Source organism: Alosa pseudoharengus, unplaced genomic scaffold (assembly GCF_046254945.1).
Source record: "Alosa pseudoharengus isolate Yale_2024_CS ecotype anadromous, Long Island Sound unplaced genomic scaffold, YU_APseudo_1.1 YU_APseudo_1.1_scf_1, whole genome shotgun sequence".
Classification (NCBI taxonomy): Eukaryota; Metazoa; Chordata; class Actinopteri; order Clupeiformes; family Clupeidae; genus Alosa; species Alosa pseudoharengus.
The window spans coordinates 52,648,686-52,669,373 of NW_027468564.1; the positions used below are offsets into that span (position 1 = coordinate 52,648,686).

Genomic DNA, 20,688 nt, shown 5'->3' on the forward strand with positions numbered 1-20,688 from the left:
AGAGAGATTATGCTCTTCACATTGTGCCAGGTGATAGGTGGCCCATTCCCTGTACTGTAGGCTCAGGTTTGGCGTGTTTGTCCACCTTGTGAATATCTGGGGAAACACAGTTTGCACCCTGAAGGGTCACAGAAGCCCATTTCCTGTAGGCTCAGGTTTTGGCGTGTTTGTCCACGTTGGACAGGCAAACATCTGTTAAGCTGCCTGACAGAGCTGAACCCTGGGGCTCTCTCAAGCCTCTCTGCATCACGCCCAATCTCTCTCTCACTCTCTCTGTGTTAATGACACACCACACACCTGCACCAGAGCAAGCTTGGCAGGGAGCAGCAGTCACTGATGTGCCACTGTTCTCTCTCTCTCTCTCTCTCTCTCTCTCTCTCTCTCTCTCTCTCTCTCTCTCTCTCTCTCTCTCTCTCTCTCTCTCTCTCTCTCTCTCTTCTCTCTCTCTCTCTCTCTCTCTCTCTCTCTCTCTCTCTCTCTCTCTCTCTCTCTCTCTCTCTCTCTCTCCCTCTCCCTCTCCCTCTCCCTCTCCCTCTCCCTCTCCCTCTCCCTCTCCGTGCTGTGGTATGAGCTGCTGATTGACAGTTTAGCGAGGCCCTGAGATGTTGGTATAGTTGAGCGGCACCCGCCTTATAGAGGGGACTGGTTGTCTAGCTGGATGTTTATAAATCCTACAGCAGGATGGCCCATTTGGCCTGTCTCAGAGCGACCCCTTTTAGTCCTTGTAACACACTCGGACCTCAGACGGCTCCTGGACATCACCTCCATTAGAGTGGAGTAGCGGCACAAATACGGTGGGTGGGGTGACCACAAGACATTTCGGGCATACAGTACACTAAGTGTTTTTGAGGTGGACAAGCTCTCCTTCACCACCCAAAGGACAGGCATGGTCATGCACACAGACACACACACACAGAAACTCACACAGACACACACGCCCACACAGACAGAAACAAACACACACACACACACACGCCCACACAGACAGAAACAAACACACACACACACACACACACGCACACACAGGCACACACACACACACACACACACACACACGTTTGCATATCTGCGTGCTTCAGCAGCCCGCTGTCAACTGCCTCGGTGCAGGAATGCAATCAGCATTCATTTTCCTTTCCATTTCATTAAAAAATCTCTTTTTTTTTTTTACCCTGAGTGCCAGTAATGCGGCCGATGAATCAGACCCATGCGAAGGCGAAGGCTCTGTCTCACCAGGGGAGCTCACGATGGGGCCCAGAGACCTGACAGCCTCTCCCACACACCACAGCAATTTCAAAAACCTCAATGTGCTTGATCTGCACACAGTGCACTGGATGTGTGTGTGGGGACTGATCTTTGCATTGGTCGTGAAGTCATGCTTTTGTGTGTGTGTGTGTGTGTGTGTGTGTGTGTGTGTGTGTGTGTGTGTGTGTATGTGTGTGTATGTGTGTGTTATGGGCGTCTGAAACCTGTAGATGCAGCACTCTGGTAGGACATCAAAGTCATAACCGGCAAAGGCAATGAACTTTAATAGCTGTGAATGTTGAATGCAAATAAAGGTCTTGCTCTCACACACACACGCACACGCACACGCACACACACTTGTGGTTTTCTGTGGAAGAGCTAATAAAATGCCACCTTCATGAGAACACCAAGTCGTTTTTATTCCACTGCTTGGTTGAATTTCCCATTGTCCTACGTAATTTAGAACGACCATTAACCGTATGTTATCTGCACACCTATGAAGTAGATCCATTTTTTGGCCGTATCACACTTGTATATTAAATCGCCAAACTCGTTGTGAAGTTTAAATGAACTGTCACGTTGCATCCGAGCTGTAAAATGCAGACGTTTAGAACATGGCAACATTGTAGCATATGACGGAGGTGGCTTATAGCTAGATGGATGACAGCAGGCTAAGTAAAATAGCGATGTTTCAAAGCTAAAGTTCATCAGAATCTTGGGATACGCCCGCTTGACAACGGGAGAGATAGAACTAACGACTGGCCTTTGGCCGTAGCAACCATCCATTTAGAACTAGTAACGGCAGTTTGTCCTGTGAGTTGAGAAATGAGTTGATATGTGTCGGAAGAAATTAGTTCTACAAACAAGACAGGAAATGAACACAACACAAGTGGCAACAGTAGAATAAGCGGGATAATGGACTCCACGGTGGTCTGTTCACAGAAGTTAATGCACTACGAGGTTTAAACGGCCCTCCGCTTCGCGTCGGGGCCGTTTTACAACCTCGACCGTGCATTAACTTCTGTGAACAGACCACCGTGTCGTCCATTATCCCTTACTTAACGTGCAGATGAAAAACAAGCTCTTTACCTCAAATGCCAGTGTGCCAATCAATGTTCCCTTAAGGCAGCAGTGGCCGTGTGTTTAGGCTCTGAATTGGACACGGCTCCAGTTTTGTACACGCTGTGGTCATTCAGCCGTGTAAGCTCTTGACAAGTTACACAAGGGCTCTTTAAATTGAAAATTTGGGACGAAGTGAATGAAAATCTCTTGAAAGTGAACAGAAGAGAGTAGCCAGATAAGGGAAATATTCAGACATAAAGACAGTTTTGGAAGATGGGGAGAGGGCAGAGGAGCTAAATGGCTGAGGAGGCGATTGGTTGGCTAGAGGGTGTGCAGGGAAGAGGCACACTTTGGCGCTAATTACACTACTCTCTGTCGAAAACGTTCCCTGCAGACGAGCAGGGTGCAATTAACACTGACTGTCTGGCCCAAAAAAATCTCTATAGCCGTTTTATTTCCCTGTTTTTTTCCCCCAATTCAATTCCAAGATTAGCCCAAAATGTTTCCTTCAGATGGCAAAAGAGAGATGAATTCATGTGTACAGTTTTTCTAATTCTTCAACAAAATGAAATAATGGAGTGACTGTGACAACGAACCGTTTTGTTCACTGACATTAAGAAAAGACAATAGACAACAGACAAAATATGGTCTTGTTTGTCCATGGTGGTATGTGAAAAACGGCCCCTTCCTGATCCTGATGCCAGTTGTTGGGGTCTGGGACACACCCGAGTTCAGTACAGGCAGCACAAGGCCATCCACATGTGAGGGGCAGCAGCAGGGGTGGGAATGTGGTGAGGGCTGACCTCAAAGAACGGCATGGTTGAGTCCCTCTTTAACACACACACACACACACACACACACACACACACACACACGGGACAAGGGTGGTGTTTGTTTGTGGAAGGGGAACAAGGCTTGCTTGTGGTGGACACTCTCAGGCAGTCATGCCACTGCAGCGTCGGCGCCGTCAAAGTCCTGACCAGCCCTCACACCAGACACTGGCTCAGTCCCGTCACTGTTCCTTCAACACCCCGCCCCCACACACACACACACATACACCTCCATCAGCTCCACCGCCCCGCTCGGAAAACTGTTTCCTTCTGTTTCCTACATGGTAGTGAGCTATAGGTACATGACATCATTTACATGGCATCATGTTTCATCCGAAGTGAAATGTAGGGCAGGGAATGTTGTTTTTGTTTTACCCCACATCACAAGAGTGAACCCCTGGTGCCTGTGGTGCTACTGGCGTGCATGCACAACTAGACAGAAGGACAGGAGAGGCTCCACCCTTTCACCCACTACTTCAGCTGCCTTCTTCCAAATGAATTCATGGATCACTTCAGTTACTTCATCTGCCTTCTTTGTTCACTCTCGGTCCTACGTGCTCTCAGATCATGCTCTTTCTCCCGTGTGCTCAGTAGGGTATTACACATTATGGTGCATCAATGCCCTTGACAACAATAACAATACAACAACAACAATACGCTTCTCTCACTCCTGGGCCCTGTCCTTGACTGGCCCAATTATGAGACTGTTGTACCTTTGAAAAAAGAAAAAGAAAAAAACCTTGCAGTTGGATTCCTACTCGTCAGTGAAATGCACTTTCACTTCAAAGATCCAAAGCATTGGAGAAATGCGGCTACTGCCTTGACATCTTTCCTAGAAGGCTCATAATGGCTCAGGATGCTTATGTAAGAAAGAGGCTCCTCTGAGGTCCTCTTTGTTCTCAAGTCTGTGGTCTGACCTTTGCACCCGCTGCAACAGAACCATCTGCAGGACGTTAGCTGCTCAGAGTCAAAGTTGCACGTTAGCACCAACCACTAACAGATGCTGAGCGGAAAGACAAGACAAGCCTGGTCTGGTGAATTTACCCTCTAAGCGCCAAAGTCGCAAAATTGCGACAAACAGCAACACTGATTAAAACAGCCGATAGATCCAAGTACGGTGTCAAATCTCATTTGTACTCTCTACCACAAGATGGCAGAGACCCAGAGCTTCGATTCAAGCCCAAACATGTCGGCCAAAGTGTAGAGGAAGTAGTGAAACACGCATGAAAAAGGCGGAGAATAAGTGCATTTGTTTGTATTGAAGCGGAAGCAATTCTGTCCATAGTTTTTTGCATAAAGTGAAGCAGAAATACAGAATATCTGAGTTTTGAAGATGACGATTGATTGATCTATTGACATTGATAGTCACGGTGCATCTGTTTATTTTGACCATTTGTCCAATATAGCTGGAGATGGCAGTGGTAAACGTGATTCAGTGTCCGTAATGGAATGGTAAATAGGGCTCTGAAGAACTACAAAATCACCCGAGATAGGAACAGATTTATTAGCCTACTTTATGGTAGGCTATAGTAGGCTTTGTGGTTATAGTAATAGTTTACTAATGTTGGTTTATATTGTACTGTTTTACATGTTACTGCTTCTCTCTGACAATCTCTCTCTCCCTCTCTCCCTCTCTCTCTCCTTCTCTCTCTCTCTCTCAGTCAGAGGCAAGATGAGGTTTAACACAAAACAGGTCTCTCTGTTTTACTATCCTTTCCCTCCGGCTCTCTCCCTGTCTCAGTGACAAACAGGCAGTTGTTGTTGGGCTGATAGGGTGCTTCCTGTACATGTGTGTGGGAGGGGGTCCCAGGCCACAACAAATACATCAAACGTGGCGCACAGGCCTCCCTGAGGGCATCCCTCCCACTCCAGACCCTCCAAGCATTGGGGAGTGGAGAGGCCTTTCGGTGCACAACAGCAGGCTATTTCCCAGGGACTTGGTAGATCCAAATGCTGCACATTGTTTTAAATGAGACTGTTTGTGCAAGGACATCAATGAGCTCCAGCACCAACATTAAGAATGTGGCAGCAGTTGTTTTGTGAAGTGGTGAAAAGGTCAACATTTGCTTCATCGGTCTGGCACAACAGTTCTAGATTACATTCCCCGTTACACTGTTGACAAATACCGCTCTCAGCGCGAGCAGCGGAACAAGTTTGGTTCCCGGGTCCCGGGAGCTCCTCAGACACTGTGACTTACAAGCCAGAGTGGAGTGGCTCTTGAGATGTCAGCGACTGTTCAAGAGGCTCTTTTCATCATCTGACATCTGCGTCAGGGTACCCAACGTTGTGCCAACGTTAAGGTTAAAAAAAAAAAAATAAATACCACTAGGTTTCCCAGTGTTTTTGCTGTTGCAGCCAACATGGCATTGTCTGACCACTGTGATATGTGCACCGCCACTGTGTGCATGTCAAACTCATGGTTTTAGCACGAGGCTTAGCCATCTCAACGATTCGTGTGTGCCATCATATGCTTCAAAAGAACACGGCGAACCACTGACTCACTGGGACGCTGCCTCATGGTCTATATGTCCAGGGTCACAGGGTCCACATGGCCCCTGGGCGCACAGCAACACGACTGGGCACTGGGTGATGTAACTGATGATGATGTCATGCTGTGCCCATAAATAGTGGCATGTGAGCGACCTGCGTGTGTGTGTGTGTGTGTGTGTGTGTGTGTGTGGCGTGGCGAGAGTGAGCCTGCCTGGCGCAGTCCTCCAACGGGAGATGCCACCGTCACGTTTCCTGGGATAATGAGCCCTTTTGCAACCGCTGACCGGCAGTATAGGGCACCTAAACGAGCCGTGTGCATGAGTTTGCACAGATGTGCACGCATGTCGACAAACATGCACAAAACACACGCACACAAACACATACAAACATGCACACAAACATACACACAGATGTGCACGCATGTGGACAAACATTCGCAAAACACACAAACATACACACAAACATGCACACAAACATACACACAAACAAAGATGCACACAAACATGCATGCAAAGATACACAAACACGCACCCAAACACACATGCAGATTTATTCTGCCCTATTGCATCACTCATGAAGTCAGGCCTCATCAGGATCAGATGTTCCCCTTCCACACACACACACACACACACACACACACACACACACACACACACACACACACACACACACACACACACACACACACACACACACACACACACACACACACACACACACACACACACACACACACACACACACAGCGCATCTCCTCCAGTTTCCTCCTGGCATCTCCCACTGTACCACAACTGGCCCTGGACCAGCCCAATCACCCTCCAGCTGCAGCCCACGATCGACCCACACATGACCCCCGATCTGCCCTCAAGACACAGCCCCTTTTGAGTCCCTTACAGCCCAGCTCCATCAGGCGTGCAACTAAAACGTTCCGTTCACAGAGCACAAAAATAGTTTTAGACGACCGGTCTAATTTATTTTTTATTTTTTTTCAAATGTGCGCAATGCTCTCACATCTGGTGTAGCCAGTTCCACTGACAGTCATGGAAGCTAACTGTTAGCAGCACACGCTAAGCCAACAGAATGCTTTGTGTGCGCCCTGGTGTAGCCTAGCTGTTAGCGATGACGGTGTTGAATGGTGCTTTGACAGATCTGCTGATTGTGTACATCAAGCGTGGCTGTTATAAGCTGCTGCTATGGGCAGGGAGGGGGGGGGGTCATGGCCTCCTGTCTCTGGCTAAGAAGCAGCGTCACCAGGAGGCAGTGGGGTATGGAGACTGAGGGAGGAGGGGGAGGGGAGTGGAGGTCGGCACCGCAGAGCTACGGTCCAGGCGTGCGGAAACCAAAATGAGGACAGGCTCAGTTTTGCTCGCTTTCTCTCTTTCTGTCACAAGGTCTGCTTTCTCCACGTAAGCCGAACCATAGAAGCCTGTGCTTTTATTCAGACAAAGACACGCATGCACCAGCACACTCTCTAGATGAGGAATGCACAGCACAGCACAGCACAGCGCAGCGCAGCACACATGCAGCCATAATCAAACACACGTGTGCATTACCACATGTGTTTAAAAACAACTATTTTGCTCATGGTGATGTACAATACAAAACACAATTGATTCCAAACAAGAGAATCTATCTATCTATTCATATGTGCACTTTATGGATGCACAACTATGTACTAACTATTCTGAGGCAAAAGGCTCCTCTGCTTCTGCTTCTCTTTATCACGTTGTGGGAGGAAATATAATATGCACACAGTGGGGAGAGGTAGGGGAAAAAACTCTCACTAAAAAGCGAGGTCTTTCTCAATTATCTACCGAGGATTCCCCACCTGAGGAAACTTTGACTCAAATCTCAGAAAACAACCCTGTGGTAATGTGGTTGGGGAACATGAGAGCGAGGTTTCATAAGTCTGGGCTGTTTTTATGACGCTCAATTTCCGTCATCATTACCCATGGCGAAAGAACCAGGAAAAGAATTCTGTATGGCCCCAATGCTACTAGGAAGCCAGCACAGGACGCTGGAGTATTGCTCACAACACAACCAAACAGTGGTAGGAAGGACTCATGAATTTCTCACTTAAAAAAATAATGCTACGATATGACCATCTACTTTGACATGAAGCGTCCTTCTACTCCACATCCCCCCTACTTCTGACATACCTGCTTTGTCATCTATGAATTTGTCAGAATATCTGATCATTCTTTTGCCATTGCGCATCTATAGGGAAGTCAGGGGAGAAAATGGAGCCTTTGTAACGTTCACACTTCGTAAGGATGCTTTTTGGGGCACTGACACACACACTTTCTGACTACACCCTGCTGCTTGTGACGAAACGTAATCCCAACACCGCCCTCAACACTGCTGTCGTCATCAGAGGAAACGCCTGAGGTGCCCCCCCCCCCCCATACAGATGTGGATGCAGAGGGAGAGAGCGCCGGGCTCCCTGGGCTGCCAGGACTCATTGGAAACGGGGGAGGAGTGTGGATGGGATCGTGCGGCCGATCGATCGGTTGGGCCTAAGGGAGGGCCCCGGGAGTCGGCGGGAATCAACGAACAGCCCTGATGGAATAATCCATATGGAGATGGAGACTGTGGTGGTGGGGGGGGGGGGCAATGAGGTGGTGGGGGTGTGTGTGTGTGTGTGTGTGTAGGTGTGTAGGGGGGGGGCAGGGTTTTGATGAGGAGGCAGTCAATCCAGAGGCATCCTTATTAAAAATTTACTCATTCATTGCATTTGCCATCTTACCATGTCACGGAAGGCTCTCATAGATTTAGATTCTATATGATCCTCTTGACTATAGACTACAAAAATTGTCATCAGCCATTCTCACTACAGTTTAGAAAATGGAAAGTAAAATGTAAACTACCTCCTCAGACTGTTTGCGAGTGTTTGCAAACGTTCGCCAAAAACTCAAGGCAAACAGAGAAACCTGTTTGCAAACTTTTGCAAACGTTCGCCTATGTTTGCGAATTTGAACGCACCTCAGATCTGGCACTACAGGACAATCTACAACAGGTGATGCTGTACAGTATGTACTATTACAAGTCAGAGCTGGAGAGAATGCTAGAGTGAAAGCTGGCTCTGTTGGCATTAATTAACAGCTGTACCCCCCCTCCACCCCCAACACAATGACCCACTGTGCATCTCCAAACAGGTGACATATTGGCAGTTGACTCAGACAGAATGCTCGATGAAAGCATCACAACTCTTGTCAGGGTATCTGCATTCTGTCCACTGCTCCGGTAGCTCATTAGTGCGGCACGGCCACCGAGCGTTCCCGGCTGGGGAAGGCGGCGAACGCCAGATCGATCTCGACCGGTGCCCTGCATACCAAAGGTGTCTATCAACGGCACGGCTGCCAAATTCAGCCTTCCATGGGGATGAGATCCAGGGGGTGCATACATGCTGTTGACCACCAACCCCATGCATTTTTTCAGAAGGGCACATCCAGAATCTATTAATTGTCAATGGCTTCCACATCTGTGCACTGCTAATTAAAATGGCCCTTTCTGGGAAAGCATACAAAGGCTGCCAATACAATCACCTGAATTTTCAGAGGGGAAATATCCTCAGGACACTGACTTCAGAATGGACGCCAAAATTCATTTAATCTCTTGTGAGATATTAAAATGCGCTGATTCAAATGATGGCCATGAGCATCATAACAGAACTGGGTTGTTGCGTAATTAAACGATATGCTACGGCCACAAGTGTCATATTGCTTTTATACAGTTCTTCTACTACCAACTAATTAAATTGTGTTTTCTATCGTTTATGTAAATGTTTTTGTTTGCACATCCTGCACCCCAAAAATGAATTCCAGCTAAAGTATTGGCATCTCCTGTTGCCAGACAACGCAAACACATCACTCAAGAGCCAATTTAAGTCAGAGACGCGCTTGGGGCTCTTTTGCACTCATTCCGTGACTCTCTCGTCTAATCAGAGATGAATAAATAGGTCAACCAGTCAACATTATTTTCATTCATACGCATGATAATGAGAATGAATTTAAAAAAAAATCAGGACTTTTCAACTGAATAGATTGCAGCTTATTTATAACAAAATTATCAAGATAATTTGCACATCTCCCTGCCTTACTCAACCATCCAAAAGCAGATGTTTATGTGCAACGCCTACTCCTTATTAGGTAGGGAATGCTCTGTCAGTGCATGTGTGGCCCAGATAAAGAGGATTCAGTACCCTTTTCACACTGCAGAGGATCCCTGGTGAACGGCTGCGGCAGCTGGACACACAAGTCTTTAAATTCTCACTTCCTCCTGTGATCTTCCTGGCACTGACCACAAAGATTCACTGTCACTATACCAGGAACAGAATCGAGTGTCTAGCAAAGCAGAAGAGTTAAGGGGAGTCCCGAGGGACAGAGCGGGTCCCGTAGGGTGCGTGTGTGGTGTGTGTGTGTGTGTCTGTGTGTCTGTGTGTGTGTGTGTGTGTGTTAGGGGTGTAACGGTTCATGTATTCGTATTGAACCGAAACGGTACGGGCGTCACGGTTCGGTGCATGAATTTACACGGAGAATACACGGTATAAAAATACATAAAACTCGTGTGCGGATTAATTAATGTCATGCGCAATTACTGTTAAGTAGCGAGAGTTACGGGAGTTCTTTAGCGACACCTAACGCTAATCTGTAGCCTCGCCTTAGCTCTGAAGCTCTGATTGGCACCTATGTTTTTTTTTGTCAGGTCGTCAGTCGAGTCCGTCAGTCATTAGCAGCACTAAGGTTAGACCCACAAGAGTTAGAGGATCCGCTGGTCTATTTAAGATCGCAAGTTTGAGAACTTCAGTTACAGTAACGTTAGTACAGGCGAAAGAGTGGTGGATAAGATGAAACTGTGTGTCAGCGTTGTTCAGCAGTTATTGGGTATGTGAGTGGAATAAATGCTACACATATTCGAAGCCATCACCCAGATGATGTAGGCTACCAATCACTGAAACGAGGGGAAAGAAACTTCCCCTGCGCTTCAGCAGCCGTTGGATACACATACAAATAGGGCCAAAACCAATGGCTTAAATTAAATGATTTCGTAATGACAGAAAGCTATGTAAATCGCGTGGTAATTACCTTTATGTTGGGGTAACTTGTAACTTCTCACATGAGGAGCTGGTAGTGTTAAGTGCATAGACAGTAAAATAAAGTGACAACGCTAACCAGGCTAATAAACAAACCATGCTAGTACGGTGAGTTAACGTCAAAGGGCAAAGTCACGTGACTTCTAGTTGTAGTCTGTTTATGAAATGAAAGGAGCAATTTCGTTTTTTAAAAAAAGGCAAAATAGTGTGATATTTTCACAGTTAGTAGGCTAGATTATTACTTTACACACAATGAAAAATATTGAGGCAAATTGTAGACCCTTCCATATACAACTAAACACAGATGTTGAAGGTCTTGCTTAAGTGGATTTTTAAAAATAATTTTTCTATGTAATTTGCACTTTCAGAAATAAGAGATGCTGTAGGCCTATTTTCAGTTTTATGGCTGATTGTCTTATTTTGTTTACAAGTTACAGATGGAGTCTGGGTACTTATTGTACTGTTTAGCCTACATCTTACACACTTCAGGCTGTTGCAGATAGCTCAGGGAAGAGACTGTATGACACTAGGTGGTACAGCCTGAGACATGCACAATAAAAAAATGCTTTCTGCATTTTTGTTTTGCTTTTCCCTCCATTGTACCGAACTCGTACCGAACCGTGATGTCCGAACCGAGGTATGAACCGAACCGTGACTTCTGTGTACCGTTACACCCCTAGTGTGTGTGTGTGTGTGTGTGTGTGTGTGTGTGTGTGTGTGTGTGTGTCTGTGTGTGTGTGGTAGCTGGGGGTCGTGACCTACCTGTGACCTGCAGCTTCTCTCCGGTGACCTCCACCTTCAGGAAGATGCGTCCACGCCGCTCTGTGTGGTCCATCCCGCACAGGCTGGGCACGTTCATCACACACACCTTATGGACGTTCATGTCACAGGCTGAGATACACACACACACACACACACACACACACACACACACACACACACACACACACACAATATTAATATTAATATGAAGTAGAGTATTCACACAAATGTGCATTATTAATGTACATACAGCAGAACATACTGAGAGAAAGTGGAATACAGATCTAATCGGTTATTAGGAGCCTTCAGTAATGACAAAAGGCCCTTTTGCTGTGACTCAGGAGTGAGAGTGTGTGTTTATGTGAATGAGCTCTCGTGCCACTCACAGAGCAATCTCCCAGCCCCACCAGCCCCAACCAGCCCCCTCTGACACGCATGACATCTGTCGCCTCAATTCTTCATTAGCCCAGAGTTATAATTAGGCCCGAGCAGCCGATCCCTGATAGGGGGATGATGAATGCATGAGTTAATTGATGTCGCTGACGGAGGGCGATCTGGGATCGTGGAAGACAGGGGAGGGAACACTGACTGATTATCACGTGCCGCCTTTTCATCTGGCCTGCTTGTTTCATCTGGTTGTCAGCGTTCTTCTGGAGGTTATTAATGTGGCAGCTCGTACAGAAGATATCTGCGTAATATCTTATTCTGAAGAAATTAGGGCTGGATTGGAGCTGCCCTAATCTCTCTCTCTCCCCCTCTACCTATCAATTCATCTCTTTATCCATCTCTTTCTTTCTCTCTCTCCATCCGTTGCTTTACCATTGCTTTTATCCCTTTTTTTTCTGTAAACTTGTGGTCATGGATCTCTGACGTTATGAGATGAGCTCTTGTCAAATCCATGACTTGACCCACTAATGGACTTACTGTCACACTTCATCCCTTGGTGGAGGAGTCCGTAGAGAAGTGACCCGCAGTGGTCACAGAACGTGGGGCTTCCATAGGTATGGATTTTGAACTTGTGCTTGCTCCTCGGGTCCTGCACGGAGAGACACAGAGAGAGAGAGAGAGAGAGAGAGAGAGAGAGAGAGAGAGAGAGAGAGAGAGAGAGAGAGAGAGAGAGAGAGAGAGAGAGAGAGTGGGGGAGAAAAACAGAGAAAGAGACCAAATAAGTTACTAACATGTTACTTAAGTTTACATTTAACCCATCCATTAATTTAGGGAAAGAACAACTGTTTTCATCATGAACAACTGACATATGCTAAAGTCTGTTTGCAGCACCAACCCAAAGTCAGAAGTCTGAGATCAGTCAATATCTTGATAATACCATGTTGATATAAGTTACACAAGACCTTTCTGAAGCACTCTGTTTACAATAAAAAAAAACAGTGGACTATTAGAGTGTCCACTTAAAGTAAACAGCCGTTTAGAGAGCTTTTAGCATGTACTTTGGAACAAAATATATAAATATATTTGTTTGGCCCGCTGACAAAATCAACTTGAGGTGAATAGGGGGCAGATCTCACAAAATGCTTTTTATTAGCTCATAAAGACTCATGCACAGGGAAGACTACAGAATCCAATAAACGATGACCGGCCAGCTTTTTGAAAGCCCAGCACAATTACAAATGTGAGATGGAAAACGGCAAAGAAAAACATCTGGGACCGAGTTTTGCAGATGTTTCCCACATCAGTGTGGCAGACAAAGTGAGTCACTTGGCAAGGCCAACTTGACCTGAGAAGAATGACTATACATCAAAACGCTGAAAACAAACCAGACAACCAACAACCCACCAATCATTCAACATAATGGGTATGGTATTGAATGAAAATGGTGGTAAAATATCTATGCGTGTATGTAACATTCAATGTTTCCATTAATTCAAACTTTCTAAAGAGATTTCTGAAAGGTGCATTAACGGAACAAACAGTTGATATTGATATACATTTTCGTGGGTCAAGCAAAAATGGACAATCATAAGTCTAAACACGATTTGGCAAGTGCGGCTGTCTAGACAAACACACCTGCTCAGTATTCATTCATTCAGATAGAGATAGATAGATAGATACTTTATTGATCCCCAAGGGGAAATTCAAAGGTCTCAGTAGCATACAGACATCACACACAACATGCACTTACAGCAAAAATGGTAAATATAAGTATAAGTATAAACATATAACCAAACTCCACTGTACAATAGCCTAGAGACAGTAGAAGATAAGAAAAACTAACAAAACTAAATACTAAATATACTATATAAATTAAATTAAAAGACACTGATTGTATTTAGATTGCCACTCCGCAGGCGGATGTCTTGACCTGTGCATGTTTTAAGAGCCACTCGCTGTCTTCACGGGTTCAAGAGGCTGCCTAATTAGTCAGCGAGATGGATTAGTCATTCCGTAAGTCCTCTTTTAAGTTCATTATAAAAGCGTTACTCTCTTTATAGGTCATTGGGAGATCCTGCTGAGAAAGAAGTTGGCGTGCCAAACTGAAGGCTCTGGTGAGCGTAGTCGTTTTCCCCAATGGGTTCTCAGTGAAGGCCTGTCATCTACGCTGATGCTGTGGTCACCCACAGTGACACACACAGGTGGCCTCTTATCTCGTGCACACACTCGTGCAGGAACACATTACGCGCAGTGGCACCTCCATCAAGTTTCGAGAAAGTATCCCCATGTAGCTGTACTTAGCTAAGCTTAGATAACGTTGTGAGCTAAAATCGAGACTCCACAGTTTTGATTTAGCATAAGGAAATACCAGTAAGGGGTAAAATGGATGAAAGTTCACTTACTGCTCATTCATCAAAGAGTACCTCATGGCAGTGAGATGCTTTCAAAATCTGTTTTAGCTTAGTTTTGGAAAACAGAGCTGTCTCACTGACATTAGCTGAATTACTTGGCTCAAACAGCAAGAAATAACTCTGAAGTGTTTCATAATGTCAGGTCTCATCTGGTCCCTGATGAATTCATATGGTTTCCTTACATTTATGTGACACTTCCACTACATCAAGGGAGAAGCCATGCTAGCGTTCCAGTGCACAGGTCACGTTGCGTTAGTGGAGAACCATGTCAACAACAGCAGGCTGCTCATACGCTCAGTTAGCCTGGCGAGCCAGACCCACATTATAATGTAGGGTCTGGGCACTCACCGTTCGCAGTGCTCAGTCCGAGGGTCGGGATAATCAGTTGTCTTTCAAATTCCCTCTGCACGCAATAGGACGCAATAGGATATTTGTTTTCAAGTAGCAGGGAATTCAAGCCAAACCGTTGCAACTCTGCCATCAATCATTATGTTAAGCCCAACAAAGGACTCTATACACGATTTCAATGCCAGATTTAGTTTCGATTTCTAGAGCTCACAAGTCAACGGAGAGTTGCTAGACTAGCCCTGGCAGCAAATGTAATTCGCTGCCGCAGGGGCGCGTCTAGATTTCTAGGCTAAGGCTCAGTGGGGACTGAGGAGAGAAGTGGTCAGCCAGGATTCAAGCAGACAGCTGGTGCCCCACAGACATGAGACACGAGGCTTTCCATGACAGGAGGAGGGAGGAGGCCAGGGACCAGGAGAGGACGGCTGAGGGAAGGAGAGTGGGGTCAGCCAGAGCCCACGGGGAGGAGTGCGGAGATACCGCAACGAGAGGAAACATCGACCACCGTCGGGATAGTCCAACGTCCGGTGGGAGTCTGTCGAGGAGGCTTTCGCTGTCCATTAGCATCGTGGGCCTAGGCTATTCTTAGAAAGAACTGAAAAGTTACGATTCCTGACTAACGCCGTTAAGCATGATGTACAACTATACCTTTCAAGCTGCATTAGCTTGCATAGAATGAAGCACACGAAACAGCAGGACTATTAGGCTGTAAGCTTGATTTAACCTGACCCAAATTCACATAGTAAACAGGCTTGGACTGGCCCAGCTCCATCTAAGAACCACTGCATTCTAATGTACATAGACTTCAGGTTCATAGTGACCCTTGGTTTGGGGGCGCTGTGGCGCAACTGACTACAGTGCTCATGCCATATACGGGTCCAAGTGCCCACGGGGACCCAAGTAAGTTCGAGTCTGACCCGGGTCATTTCCCGATCCGACCACATCTCTCCCTCCCACACGCCTCCTGTCTGCCACCTCACTGTCCTATCGTAATAAAAAGCCGAAAGATATACTATATATACTAGTACTATTCTAGTACTATATCTAGAATAAAGCCGAAAGATATACTATACACTTATCTTTTATAAAATATATACTATTACATTCATACTTTTTTATTTTTTATTAAAAAACAATTAAACTTGGTCCACCTTGGTTGATTAACCTTTAACCACTCAGCATTAACTATGGGACTGCAATGCTTCCTACTCCACCATCTCACTTAATGATTTATTTGCCTTTCTCCAAACCCTGTGGGCAGTAAGGAAATGTTTTCGCCCTTGATGAAGAACTTCTTTCTCCCTTTTATGAGATGTTACTCAATTTTTAGATAAATGTCACACTCTCTGTCTCCATCACACTACTGAGAGACAACAGTCTGTCACCAGCGCCCACAACTGCCCACTCAGTCATGGGTTAGTCACAGACAATCCACACACAATCTCAGACCAACAACTGACTATTAATCATTAAGGCTAAGGTTACCATAAAACACCTACACTTGCATAAATGGAGACTCTCTGTGTGTGTGTGTGTGTGTGTGTGTGTGTGTGTACTTGCGTGTGTGCGTGCGTGTGTGCCTGTGTGCGTGTGTGTGTGTGTGCTTATTATAGAGCGCTGCTTCCCCTTGCACTCACAGCTCTTGCTCTCTGTTTCCTCAGGGCACGGCCTTGGCGCGTATTTAATAGGCTGCTCAATTATTTATCAAAGGCATCAATGTTTCATGGACACTTGTAATGGACTCTGTGCACAGAGTAGATGACACAATAGCTGACTGGAGCAGCGCTGTGCACAGAGTAAGTGACACAATAGCTGACTGGAGCAGCGCTGTGCACAGAGTAAGTGACACAATAGCTGACTGGAGCAGCGCTGTGCACAGAGGAAGTGACACAATAGCTGACTGGAGCAGCGCTGGAATGGAGCGAGAAGGAAACATCAGGCCATGACACTTGCAGTGCTAAAGCACAGAGGCTGCCTGGTGACAATGGGTGTTCCATCTCATCAAAGCACAAAACAGAAGTAGTACTTGCTTTTAAAATTACTTACTTAAGTATTCAGATGTACAAGTATTTGTCCTTTTTAATGTATTGTAATGCAATGTTTATTTGGTCATTACAGTAATAGGGTATACATCATTTGTTCAGTCATACATCCAACAAAAACATTTTACCTATTGTCATAACTTTGCAACTGTTCAAATGGATTCAATAATATCATTTAAAATCATTAATCATTCTCTGTTCACAAATCTAAAAAACATTTTAACTGCCCAATACAAAACCAGATAACTCAATTTTGAGCAGATTATTTACAGTATTGTTAATGCTGTACGCTAGCTATGTGGTGAATGTCAGGTGATTGTCTAATTTCATTCCAATTTCACAATGATCATGGAGGATAACCTGGTTAACACCAGACCACTTCTCATGTCTCAATTGCAAACAGGTTTGTGTAGCTCTCCCAGGCTACATGGAGGATGTTCTAATGAAGAATCTATTGCAAACAGGTTTGTGTAGCTCTCCCAGGCTAGAGGCTGATTGGTGACAATAGGTGTTCCATCACCCAAGGATGGACTCAGTCAAAGGATCGTCACTGACCAGGTCAATGCCTTTGATTCATCTATACAAACACAGGCTAAAGAGGGCACTTTTAAGAGTACCGTTTTATTAGCATCACAGAAGAGCAGTAGGACATCAGGGAGGAAATAAGAAGTGTTATACAGGAAGAGTGCAGCGTGTGAGAGCGCAGTGTGTTGACCCTGTGACTGAGGAGCCGACGGACACACTGTGTGAGAAGACAGCGCTTTGTGTTGTGTGAGATTTGGCTTACAGGACACAATGAGTCACAGTGAGGGGAAGATGTTAGCATGGCGCCCTCGTTAGCATGGTGCCATTTCAACGGCCTTTGAGAGTTCCTCGACTTTACACCCACCAGCCGCTGGCATTTGACACACACACACAGAGCACCTCTCTCAGAAACATAAACATGCACATACTCAGACACATAGAGACAGAGACACACACACACACACACACACACACACACACACACACACACACACACACACACAGAGTGTGAGACACGGATACCACAATGGCATGTCAGTTCCATCCTTTCATGTCCTGTCTGTCTGCCTAATCAAAACAGCCAGAGAGAGACAGTGCGTTCAGAAACCTGCCGTCTCTGATGATAGTGGGAATCAGATCAAAGGAAACGCCTTAAGTTTGGGTTCTAGACTAAACAAGAATGAAAGGTACCAGCCTTTAATCATCCCATGACTAAAGTTCAGTGGTAGAACAGTGGCTCTGGACCAGTGGTATATATGAGTCTATGCTCTGAACACAAACTGACACCACACAAAAAGCGCACACACACACACGCACACACACACACACACACGCACACACACACGTCACACACACACAGAGAAAGTAAGAAAGATTGAGTGGGAGAATGAGCAAGAAAGAGATGATCTGATATTTGATATTTGCCACCGTCCCAGTTTTACTTCCATCACTTCCACCACAGCTGGATAAATAGATTACCGCGCAGCTGAACTGCATAATATCTCTTATATGGTGACGAAAATAACCTGGCGCACGCCGCGCACCCTCGTCTCGGGGTTAGTCTGCGCTCGGGTCCCCTCTCAGGGGGCTGGCAGACACACGTGGAAGAAGGCGGTCGGCGGGCGAGCTGGAGTCGAGCCACCTTTGCCGCGAGCAAACACTCCAAGCTTCCTTCCAACCGCACATCCATCACGGGCCCCCGGGCCAGCCGAGCACCTGGGGCAGGATGGATGGTAAACACGGACGGGAGGTTTCCAAGTAGAAGTGTCACTGCGTGCGTGATGGAGCTCGCTCTGTGGCCACCGTCGCCATGGGCACAGGGGCATGTAAGCAGGGGAGCAGCGCTTCATAAATCTGGACCTGTAATCGCCAGTTCTCTGGATGGGCTGTGTTGAAGACATATGATATACGAGAGGATGGGACAGATATATTTCTGGAATTATTTTTAATAAAACTGCATATAATAGCTGGCCACAACCTGTCAATCAATGCCTAGAAATTACAGTACCTAGAAGTGACCTAGATGTCCCTGCCTTTGAAAAAGTCTTGGACTTACACAGCTTTTTAAAACGATTCCTATTTCCCAATCCACGTGAGTTTACCCTGATCTAATAACAATTGAGCTTGCTGCTGGATAAATCTACAGCGGAGATCTGCTGTCCACTGCACTGCCCGCTCCTCTATCCTCTTACAGTTAAGTAAGCCCCCCTGAGGGAAAAGGAATCAAGACCGCATTTTTTTTTTTTTGGACTTTTTTTGGGACGTGCAATATGTTCCGTCTGACAGACCCTGTGCGGGCGCGTGGCCACTCTGTTAAGACTGGACTGTGTGGCATCCTCACAGGGCTTTCCCTGGCGGAGAGCAGAGGGCCGAGAAAAGCCCTGAGGTTTCGGGGGGGGGGGGGGGCAAAGTGTGGAGGAGAAGGAGAGTAGAGGACCAGTCCCTCTCCATCTCACATGCTAAAGGGGGGACACGCTGCTTATACATGCAAGGCTATGGCTGCAAGCAACAAGTACATATAGGAATACATCACATTCTCTTGTGCAGCAGACAGCAACAGACTAAATGATGATCAGTATGGTGTTTAGTATGGTGTTTCCTATAAAAAAAACGAAAACACTGTAAACCTATTTAAAACACTTCACACAAACGCACACACACACACACACACACACACACACACACACACACACACACACACAAGCTAAAGAAATAATGTTCCAGTTATGTAGAACTAAGACCAATATGCATCCAGAGAGCACAAAAGAAAGGCAAGTTCTGACATTAGATTGGGAAAAGACATTTTATTCTGTTGTTCTGTTGAGTTGTGAGAGTTCTCAGATTCGTCACTAGATGTGATTTGTTTTGTTGCTAGACCTGGCAGGTGAAAAAGTTGTTAAATGTAGCAACTGCAACACATCCATAAAACAACCGTGTTTATGGGTGCTTAAACTATAGTGGTTAGCTTGCCTAGAAGGAAGAAGTTAAAAATCTCTGACTTCTAAGATGTTTTTAAAGGAGCTGTGTCTGACGCATTGAAAAATATCCCTCTAACCTATTTCATGAGGCTGCACAAAAACACATTGGGCTCCTGGAAACCTCCACTGCTCACCTCACATAGCCTTACCGCACTGCACGCAGGCTGAGAGCCGCTGATCCACAGCACTACAACTGTGCAGATCACATCCGCTTTGCTGAGTAGCAGCAGCTACATGTTACACGGTTACAAACTGGAATCTGATCAGTTTAGTACAAACGGATCAACGGGTGAAGCTATCGATAGCAATCAAGAACGGAGTTGATTTTTGCTTTAACTGTGTTTCAACTGTGCGTTTGCCATCTTAATTTTGTACAGTGGCAATGTGGATGAGTTGAATGGTCGAGAGGGGACTCACTGCAACTCGTGGCATAACATGAGCAGGAATGTACCAATGCTGGGCTACTTACATAATTAATATTACACTTTCATCACACTAATAGGTCTTTCCAGACATGGACACTACCGATCATAAAACAGTATTAGCAGAGAAAATAATATATCAAAAGCCCCAAACCATCGACACTGATGGAATCACAAAATCTAATTTGAAGATACACCACAGATTATGTCTGGATGTCTGGAAAGCAATTACATTTAGGGTTTAGTTGATGAGCTAGAATCGTTTTAATTCTTCAAAGACTTCCATCAGCTGTTGTCATTTCAATTATACATTTATTCTGCAATAACGTGGCACTTGGCAACCATCACAGACCATCTTGAGGAAATGGTACTTTGTCCATCAGTTCCCTTTTGTTCGAAACCTGTCAATCAAAACACCTAACCACTCCAACTCAGAGACAACTCTATTAAAGGAAAATTCCGGTATTTAGCACTTTGAGTCCCTTTTCTGGTTTCTGGTTGACGATTGGTCCTGTCACGACTTTTCTGACTCGTTTTGAATCGCCTTTGACTAGTCAGAGTGGCTGCCTACAGGCATGCTCAAACATGTCCTAAAACAACC

The 20,688-nt window shown here is 45.7% G+C and overlaps 1 protein-coding gene across 1 annotated transcript in view; it reads right to left on the reverse strand.

The window, feature by feature from the left end:
• Positions 1 to 20,688, reverse strand: part of prkcaa (protein kinase C, alpha, a) — a 155,881-nt gene that overhangs the window by 59,795 nt on the left and 75,398 nt on the right. Inside the window, exons 4-5 of the mRNA XM_076292610.1 lie at positions 12,403 to 12,514; positions 11,479 to 11,607 (exon numbers count right to left, since the gene is read on the reverse strand). Of these exons, the coding sequence (XP_076148725.1) occupies positions 11,479 to 11,607; positions 12,403 to 12,514 (241 nt within the window). The remainder of the gene's footprint in view (positions 1 to 11,478; positions 11,608 to 12,402; positions 12,515 to 20,688) is intronic.